Source organism: Acanthisitta chloris, unplaced genomic scaffold, assembly GCF_000695815.1.
Source record: "Acanthisitta chloris isolate BGI_N310 unplaced genomic scaffold, ASM69581v1 scaffold12354, whole genome shotgun sequence".
Taxonomy (NCBI): Eukaryota; Metazoa; Chordata; class Aves; order Passeriformes; family Acanthisittidae; genus Acanthisitta; species Acanthisitta chloris.
The window spans coordinates 75887-83305 of NW_008668830.1; the positions used below are offsets into that span (position 1 = coordinate 75887).

General features: G+C 40.6%; 1 protein-coding gene across 1 annotated transcript in view; it reads left to right on the top strand.

Moving 5' to 3' along the window:
• MCF2L2 (MCF.2 cell line derived transforming sequence-like 2) overlaps positions 1-7419 on the top strand; it is a 60016-nt gene that overhangs the window by 47214 nt on the left and 5383 nt on the right. The window contains exon 13 of the mRNA XM_009073097.1: positions 252-429. Coding sequence (XP_009071345.1) covers positions 252-429 — 178 coding nt within the window. The remainder of the gene's footprint in view (positions 1-251; positions 430-7419) is intronic.

The following is a 7419-nucleotide window of genomic DNA, read 5'->3' on the forward strand; positions in this document are numbered from 1 at the left end:
GCCATAAGTTTTACTCAGATGGGCAGTTCTGGAACACATACATGATTTTCTTCAGAGCAGTGCTAGAAAGACTGCATGAGACACCATGTCCTGGTCAGTGAAACTGTGATCTGTGAACCCATGGACTGGATTGCATTAACTACAGCATGGTGTTATCTTCCACTCTAGTCTGAATCTGGTAACACAAGTCCTTTCTTAACTTGCTCAGTCCAGCACTGACAACCATTTGTTGTTTGCCTTTTCTTTGCAAGGCCAATGCCCAAAGAATTGTACAAAAACTTGAAGATGTACAAGAAATGTTTGACAAGAGGCAAGTAAGTCTGAAGAAACTGGCAGCCAAACAGACCCGGCCAGTGCAGCCTGTTGCTCCACATCCTGAATCTTCCCCAAAGCGAGCATCACCAAAGATTACCAGACCAGCAGTAGTAGGTAGGCCATGAGCAGCTGCTTTCAGACACACACCAATGTTTTGTCCACATGGTCATGTTTAATTTTCAAAGACTTGCATTTGATGTGCAGTGTCAGCCTTGTAGGCCCAGCTGTTAGAAATGAATGTGAAATATGTGTCACTGCAAACATACAAACAAGGGTGAATCAAAAAAAAATCAGGCTTCTCTTCCTAAGACCTATCTACAGATTGCATTTCTATACTGTTTCTCAGTGTGTCTTACATTGCTAATTCTTGAATACCCAAGTCAGGGTAGTCTCTGCAAGCCTGCAATGTGAGCATGAGAACCTGTTTTACATTGCATATACTCTAATGGGAATATTTGGATTTAATGGGTAATAATCCTTCAAGTTTCAATCAGATACTTGCAAAATTAAGGATTCATTAGTGACACTGACTCATTTGTGGAGTTTTTGCTTTTTCCCCTCTACATAGATGCTAATTCACTTTCTAGCTTGTCCTCTACTAACTATAAAAGTTGAACATTGCCTCTTGTTTGGAATTTACTGAAAGTTTCTGATTTGTGGCTAGCATATGCCTTTAACCAAGATAGCTGTTTCCTGCAAAATGGACATGAATGAAGCTAATTTGGAACACTGCATCTTGGAGACCAGCTTGGTGGCAAGAAGGGATTGTCCTTTTGGAACTTTAGGGTTTTTTTAAAAGGGGAACCTTTAGCAAAAAGCCTTGAAAATAACCTAACTTGCATGAAGAGCATGCAATAAACTGCTTTGTCAACAGAAAGATTAGGATAGCCAGTAGCCTGACCATTTTGCTTTCTAGGTATACTAGCACTAGGTCACACCAAGGTCCCTGTTCTCCTCTGCTCCCCAGCACTCTTCTTTTCTTACCAAGGAAGATCATCTTCCTGTTACCATGCTGGTTTGACATCTGTACTTTGCCCCCCCAAACCATGCTAGCTCTTAACATACTATTGCTAACTCAAGTTTCAGCTTCACTATTGGCTTAAAGCAAGCTGAGACCACAACACCTGTGACGTCCTGCTCTGCCACACACACATCCTCCAGCAATGTGCTTCCCCCTTGCACTGTGGTGGGCAGTCTGTTTGGTGTAGGAGTCGTGGTTTTCCTTGAAAACTCAATGAACAGACTGCAAAAAATGTAGTGGTTAGTTTTCCATTGCACAAGTTACAGCAATGCAGGAACCTGTGGAGACCATAAAGCCCAACCCCCTGCTCCAAGCAGCACTAACATCAAAGTTGATCAGACTGTTCACTGCATGACCACTAGTGCTGACACAAAGGAAGTTGCAGAAAAATGGTGTTATGGGGTCAGGAGGTCAAAGCCAGTCAGTCCCTGTCAGTGGCAGAACAGTTTCAGGGTGGCTTTCACCCATTGTGAAACTGCATCTTCAGGCTAAAAGCTAATCTTGTATTTCTGTTTGTGAATGTGTCTCTGTTTCTTGAACTTTCTCATCACTTTAGGGACTTGCAGACTTTTGAATTAAATTTTTGGTATAGATAGAACCTTATAGAATAGTCCCTGTTATATAAATGGCAATGCTGTAAGTTTTGATCTTTGTTCATACAGCCAATCCCATACTATCAGCTCTTTCACAGAAAATCATGAGATGCTTCCTTGCTCTGCCCCTTGTATTGCAGTTCAGTGTTCCTACAATACAGTACAGGATAACTGTGCGACAAGGATTAGCCTCTAATGCCCTGTTGCAAAATAATAGGAAGATGAAATTTATTTTAAAATGTACTCCGGTTGTTCTCTGAAGAGATGCAAAGTGCAAACCAATTCTGTTCAGACACTGATAAGTAGAATGTAGCATCTCATTCAGATGTTTTACGCCTGAAGATGGTTGGCATAAAGTACCTCTGTACAAAGAAACAGAGGTCCCAACTATCTGCAGCTTGTCCTGGGGCTCAAACTGTAATGGAATCCTTTGGGTATTGTCCAGTTGTCCACTACAAACATTTATACATTTATACTTGAATTTTCTGAGTGCCCTTTCCCTCAGAATGCCAAAGCACTTGGCAAGCAGTGGTAAGTATTTTAACCTCTTTTTTTTTTTTTTTCTCAGAGAAAACCCTGAGTCACAGATAAACTGAGTGATTCACCAAGGCATTTCACAGTCTGAGTCTGAAGTGTTGCTGAGAATAGAAACAGGGACACTGAATCCTAGTCCAAGCCTTGAAAATGAGGTTGTGAAATTCTGCTCTTCTTGGAGCTGTTCTCTTCTGGACTTTCCTCAATGTCCTTTCTTCACATTCATGGGATCAGTGCACTATCACCATTTATTTATGGGGAGAATTTATTGAGCACCATCTTGGAAACATATGAGAGGCTCAGAGCACCTTCTTGAAACAGATATTGTAACTAATTGCTATTCCTTACCCAGGACGCACCTCAATATTTCTAAAAACTTGCAAAATAGAATATGGCAACAAGAAAATACCGTGTTCCTAGGCTGTGTAAATACAAAAGCAGGCAAAGGCAATGAAATGTGGTAAACAGAAATAGAAGACCAGAAAGAAAGGCTTTTGTCCTCAGGCAGCAGAGTAACAATACCATGGCAGCACTGCAATCGTTGTCTGTGAAAGGAAAAGAAGTTACGTTCATTCCAGAATAGATTTTGTTTTGTTCTTACTTGATGACTATCCATTTCCCTAACAAGAAGTGGTAGGGAGAATTCAACCCAATTCAGGGTGCTAATGGAAAAATCTTCACAAATGTGAAGGCTCAGGCACGAAACTCTCCATTATCGTAACTGTCAGGCTCTTCATTTTACCTGGACAAATACATAGGTGCACACAGGCAGAGCTGATACAATGGCTGCGAGAAAGGGCAGGTTTCTGCCAGGGAAATGACTGTCATGTTTTCTTATGTCCATGTCCTTGTGGTCTCTGATGACTCTTGGCAAACTCTTAGCTTAGTGAAGATTCAGCAAGGCAGCTCAGAGCTGCACTGTAAACTCTCCCTCACTCAACACTTTTCCGTAGTTCTAGGTGTTCTGAAGCAAAAATTTAGATTAATTCCATTTTTGCTTGAAGCTTTTGGTTTCACAAATGGACTTGTAAATTTTGCAGGGACAGGCCAGTTCAACATAGAAAAACTAGTTCTGGAATTATTGTGATGCTCAAAAGTCTTTGCCAGCTGGACTTGGTACACATTTTAGCTGTGAGGATCTGCTTAAATATTATTCACAAGATCAACCCAGAAAAGGCAGAAAACCCTTCCCCGACCTTTTTATAATAAATGCCTAGAAAATATGTAAGTAGCATATATGACACCTTTTTTTAAGCAGAACTCTATTTACTCCCATGGAAGCTGCTTGAATACTGCTAATGGCTAAACTTGTCCCTGTATGTGTTTGTAGGAAAGAAGTGGCACTTGATAGGGAGATGATTTAACTACATATCTTGATGATTTAACTACATATTTGTTTTCTGCATTTCTGTACAAAACTCCTTAGCTGGAGTGAATTTGGATAGGTCCATAAAGTCACACCATGCAGGCCAGTGTTGCCTCTAGGCTGTCAGGCACAGTGAGACAAAACACAGAACTCTAAAGGATAATACAAGCTATTAGGGTCAACTGCAGTTAGCGTTTCTCTATTTTAATTTACTTGTAATTCTCCCAAAGTCTAACTCTTTGAAATGAAACTTACCCAAAGGCTCTCCTCTGCAGCCTGACATGTTCTTGGGAAATTCAGGGGAAGAGGATTTGGCCATCTCAGTGACCACAGCTGGGAAAATTGTCTTGCTTTAGTTCCCTTTGTGGTGAGAGCTGGAACATGGTAGTGCAAAGTGCTATAAAATATTCACCTAGAGATTTCTTTGTGTGCAATACAAATATGAAATACAGGAGCAAAGATGTCAAAATTTCTGTGAGCTTGTTAAGCAAATAACATGTTTCATAGTGCATTGCACACACAAAATTCATGACTCACCACCATACAAGCATCTTAGAAGGCCAACTTGGCACATGAAATTCATGTGTGGGAACACAGCTGGAGCCTTTTCAGTTCTTTAAATAATAAAATTGAAGCTGGTTCTGTCTCAGCTAAATGTATACAACTGCTCATTGGATCCATTCCAGCATTCCTCACAGTCACTAGTGCATAGCACTCACTAACTGATAACATCTGGACAGAGGATAAAGGAAGAATGTCTTGCAAGAGTCTGGGGATGTGTGCAGGGGAAGTGAGGCCACAGAGAGATTAGCTGCACGTGATTTTCATTAATGGTTTTGGGAAACCACTATTTTCTATAGTTCAAGGTATATTATAAATGAGTCAAAAAAGGAGAAGCTTTCAGTTCTGCGGCTGTAGGGCTGCTATCACACTGGTGCAAGGCTGAGGAAACCAAATAGTGTCTTCTTGTAGAATAATATTTTATATACAGGGGCCTCTCTCTGTGCTTCTTATATCGGCAAATTTTCAGGAGGCTTGACAGCAATTTTGCTAGAGCAAAGATGTATAGGTTATATTGCCTAAGAATGGAAAAGTCTTTCTGTATCAAGCCAGTAAATGATAAACCTTAGATGCTCTGGTGTTTCTTTAGCTGCCTAAGCATGCTGTTTTGTCATCACCAGCATTCAAATCAATGATTAAGTCACTAATTATCTTCAAACTCATGTCCCTGTTGCACAGCATGAGCAGCAAGCCCCCAGAAAGTTTAGCAGACTAGTTGTTTCCATGCCTGTTCTTGCTAAAGGACTTGGATTCTGCTGTAGGTGATTAGTGAGAATGCACAAACTCTCACACAGAAAAGAGATGGGGAAGCATGTGATGGGGAATTTCACACAAATCCTGACACTAAAGCATGTTATTTATCTGAGGGGAGCTTTGAATGTCTTACAAGTGCTGGGTATGTATTGTGACCTATGATCACAGTCTGTGGCTCTTGCTAGATAATGAGTTACACTTCCTCTAGCAGGAGCAAACTTAAGGCCAGTCTTCCAGGTGAACTAATCCAGCTATCTCTGAGCACCTGAGAGCTGCACACAGTTCTGTCTGTCCCTCACTGTGTGATGTAGCCTCCCCTGTGAGAGATGAACACCTGAGAGGTGGTGCCTGTGTCCTGCCACACAGGAGCAGGGTGGGGGAATGTGTGAAACCATAGCCTTTCCTCCCAAGCAGTACAGCAAGTTGTCCTCTCTAAATTTATTTCAGTCTTGGAGGGCTTGAGAGACTGCAAGGCAACACAGAGCACATAAGCTTGTTATTTTATAGCAGCTTGAGGGACAGTACAGTAGGCTAGGTAATACAACAGTAATTCCATACTTACCATGGAACTTGTTCATAAAAAACAAGTAAGCAGTACTAAATCCCAATTAGGAATGGTGCAGTGGTGCTCCAGGTGAATGCAAGTGAGACTCAGACCCTGCTTTACAATGCCCTTTAATAATATTCACTTTCAAAGCAGCATCAGGCAATTTAAAATATTAGAGTTAAAAATGAAATTGTCATTACTTATTATCCAGGGGAGTATTGTGAAACAGTAGGATGCAAACAGCCTTGAAACCATGCAGACTTTAGATTGTTACAGTTACAGTTACAGTTTTCCTTTGTTCCTGCACCTTTGTTTTTTCAGTAGGCAACCCAACACTTCAGCTTTCAGCTTCCTTAGCAGTGCAATATGGTACTGACCTTGAAACACTCAACAGTACTGAATTTTATAAGGGAGTTTCCCTTATATTTCCAGTTTCACAGTAATTAGTGCAATAATAATTGGCAGGTATTTGGACTGTTCTTTCTAAAGTGCTCCAGAATCTACCTAAAGGTAGGCACATGCAGGAGTCTCTGACTATGGGCCGGTCAACAACTGAAAAATTCTCTGGAGCATAACCAAAACAGATTGCTTCCTGTTTTCAATTCATTTGTGGGTCAAATTGGAGAGGGAAGTTTGCTGTGTCAATCTGAATCAACTTCATCCTTGAAATACATGCAGTTGAACTGGACTACTTTCTTATCTTGTACCTGCCTCCTTTTCTGAAATGTCACACCAAAGAAGCCAAAGCTAAGCTAGTAAACTGACCTAAGTAATTTGCTGCTGGATCAAGGAGCACCTGCACTTGGGCTTCTTGTGAATGTGTCATGTTTCACTGTCCTGTGCTCTCTTTCCTGGATTACCTGGAGCTGTCTGGATTTACAAGTTGTGATCCAGACATCAAAGTCATAACTGATTTCCACTTTTTCTGCTACTGGCTTTCAGACAGGATTTTCATACCAGTATCAACCAACTTTTGTATCCCTTCAAGATACAAAAGTTTTCTAATTAATGAATAGGTCAAACAACTTGGTATTGCTGACTATGCTCTTCCAAGCAAAAGTTCTCATGTTTTCTGAAGTTTTTTTCCTTTGCTTTCATTCCTTTCCATAACACATCCATAAAACTTGTGAATTAGCTTTGCAGAGCAATCCAATGGACTGAACTCAGATTTAGGCAGGGCAACTAGACACTGGCAGCGTATCTAGGGTATTCAGGAGTGCCTGTAGGTGCGTGGGTAAGAGTATGAAACAATGTCATGGTGGTCAAGTCTTAGATTTGTTTTTTTAATGCTGATTTTTCAAGGTATAAATAGAACATAGCTGGGAGAAGCTCAAGGAGACAATAGTGTTTAGTGTTATAGGTATGATCACAGCCTGTGTCTTGTCAAGATGGTGGTGGGTAAGAATTGAAGGCAAAATAGATTCTCCAGGGTGCATTAGTATGGAAAAGAGTGAATTTGATGATGCTGGTAATCATTTTATTCAGGGATTCATGGGGAAAAACATAGAAGGACCCATTTGAAAACTTATCAAACAGTTGATGAAAGTTGGTATTCTGGTTTTTCCAACAGTAGTAATCACCCTCCCTTCAGATTAGAAAGGTATGAAGAAGCTTGAAAATAAGTATCAATAGCTTCTATGTGCTGTATCTTGCATCTTTTTGTCCTCTTGGTTTCAAAATGTCAGTACACCACTTCTTGAGTGAAAGAAAAATACCTTTGAGAGAACAA